Source organism: Cystoisospora suis, assembly GCF_002600585.1.
Source record: "Cystoisospora suis strain Wien I chromosome Unknown contig_10064, whole genome shotgun sequence".
Classification (NCBI taxonomy): domain Eukaryota; phylum Apicomplexa; class Conoidasida; order Eucoccidiorida; family Sarcocystidae; genus Cystoisospora; species Cystoisospora suis.
The window spans coordinates 702-2,972 of NW_027162838.1; the positions used below are offsets into that span (position 1 = coordinate 702).

Genomic DNA, 2,271 nt, shown 5'->3' on the forward strand with positions numbered 1-2,271 from the left:
GAAAAAGAAGAAGAAGAAGGAGGAGGCGAAAGTGACCGATCAACATCCTCCCTCAGTACAGTAGATCCTCCATCACGACCCTCTTCTTCTTCTGTCTTGATAGGAAATCTAAGAAGAGACGAGGAATTCCCTGCAGAACTTCAATACGGTTCTCTTGAAGAGAGAAAGATTGACAGCATGCTAAAGAACGAAGAAGACGAGGAAAGCGAAAGAGAAGAAGAGAGAAGTATTCCTTCTACTCGAAGAAGAGAGGGTTATGATACTCATGAGGAGGATGCATGCACGACTTCTTCTTTGTATTCTTCGAGGTTTCTCAGTGACTGTAAAGACAGTGCAAGATACAAAGACAGAATGAATTTGCATAGCGACAAGACTCTCTTTTCTTCTTCTTCTCCTCCTCCTTCTCTTACGCCATATCAAGAGCTTCAAGAGTTTGGAAAGAGACTGCTTGGCTCCGTCGGGTTCTTCTATACCAATGAGTAAAAAAAGGAAACGAGATTCAGCCTCTCTCCACAATAGGACTTGTCTCACAGGGCTTCTGACGTACACGGGGGATGCAGACATTCTCTCTCTCTCTCTCTCGGTCTTTCTTTCTTTCTAGATGACTAAGATGAAGTGTCCTATAGGTAGAGAGGTGTATAGAGAGATATCTGCATGTACACCGGGATGTAAATGTGTGAAGCTGCACGTCGATCTCTGCGTACTAGAACGATAGATCTAGGAAAAGACCAGAGAGACACACAGAGTCATAAAGAAACGGGAAGAGGCCTATAGTGTGCTGCTGTACAGGAAGCGTCAACCTACAACGTATAGAGAGATAGAGAAATAGATAGATTAAAGATAGCTAGATAGACATATCGATTAAAGATGAATAGATAGAGAGATAGATCGATTTTGAGAGAGCTCGGTAGTGAGTCATTATTACAGAAGGGAAGCGGAAAGATTACGTTGTATGGAGTATCGAAGAACGTCTGACTGAAGGGAGTGTACATACAGACACACGCATCTCCTCCTCTATGTATTGAGAGATAGACTACCTGTCAGCAGTAGGCATAGTGCAAAGATGGTAACCAAGATGCCCTATCTTCTCTGGTGTATCTACACTTCAACTTCTTCCTTTTCTTTGTACCTTCAAGATGACCTTACTTCATATCACTCAAGACCAGAAACATCCTGACTGCGTACAAAGAGAAATCTATCTCCCCTTAATCCATCCATCTTTCCTTGCTCTATCTATCTATCTTTAGTCTATCTTCAAGCTATCTAACTTTAGTCTATCTCCAATTCATTCACCAACCTATATATTTATATTTTACCTGAATGTATCTTTAATCTATCTTTGATTTATTTATCTATCTCGAATCTATTTTCGATCTCTTCCTATGAAGTCTAGAGAGTCTTTTTGACACCTCTTTGTATCTGTGTGTCTGCTGAATTGCCTGCATGCCCTTCCATCCTTGTTCTTTCCCTTCTGTCGTTCTTTTCATGTGTGGCCTTTAAGATCGTTCTCTTGCTTCGAGTGTCTATACACGATGTGCTACTTGACCCTCCAGTGAGATTTATGTGTTCAGGCTTATCATATATTCTTCTTCTTCTCCTCTTGTCAGCAGTTTCTTTCTCTTCCTTAGTCTCCTAGACTCTTCTTCTCCTTGCATCAGATTCTTGTTCCATGGCTCTCCCTCTCCCTCTTCTCTATGAAGCTCTTCATCTTCTCTTCTTACTCTCTTTCCATCTCTCCTCTTCCTCTTTGTTGATGTGTGTGTCGGGTGTATGTACACCTCAGTCCTGTAGCACTGCGCGCGGTATGTCTGCAGCAAGGGGTTTGTCGGATCAATTGCTTAGACTGTTTAGATCGCACAAATGAAGCTCAGCATATTCTACACGAACAGTTTCTTCTTCATTTTCTCTCTCTCATTCGCTTCATACCCCCCCCTTCTACGAGTCAGTCGCATCTTCTACAGGTAAGCACCACATCCACACACACCCTAGACTTCTAATCCACCCTCCTATATATCTAGATCTATGTATACATGCATATACATATACATATATATATATATATATATATTCACATATATATATATATATATGTATAGCTTGACAAACCTATCCAAGTCTCGGTATATGAATGCGTCTACCTACGGTCTGTGTAGGCCTAATACTATGCAACAACTACACTCCCTTACGCCGTCATTGTGATATATATATATACATATATATGTATATATACATATATAGATAGATAGATATGTATAGATGTGTATGTCTTGC

The 2,271-nt window shown here is 40.7% G+C and overlaps 1 protein-coding gene across 1 annotated transcript; it reads left to right on the top strand.

The window, feature by feature from the left end:
* CSUI_011195 (uncharacterized protein) lies at positions 1 to 1,954 on the top strand. The gene is made up of 2 exons (XM_068071296.1): positions 1 to 478; positions 1,784 to 1,954. Exons 1-2 carry the CDS (start codon positions 178 to 180, stop codon positions 1,789 to 1,791), a joined length of 309 nt encoding a protein of 102 aa, XP_067916728.1. The 5' UTR covers positions 1 to 177; the 3' UTR covers positions 1,792 to 1,954.
* Positions 1,955 to 2,271: the final 317 nt, after the last annotated feature.

Coding starts and splice junctions, on each gene's coding strand:
- CSUI_011195 (XM_068071296.1), top strand. CDS start 178: ATGCTAAAGAACGAAGAAGACGAGGAAAGCGAAAGAGAAGAAGAGAGA.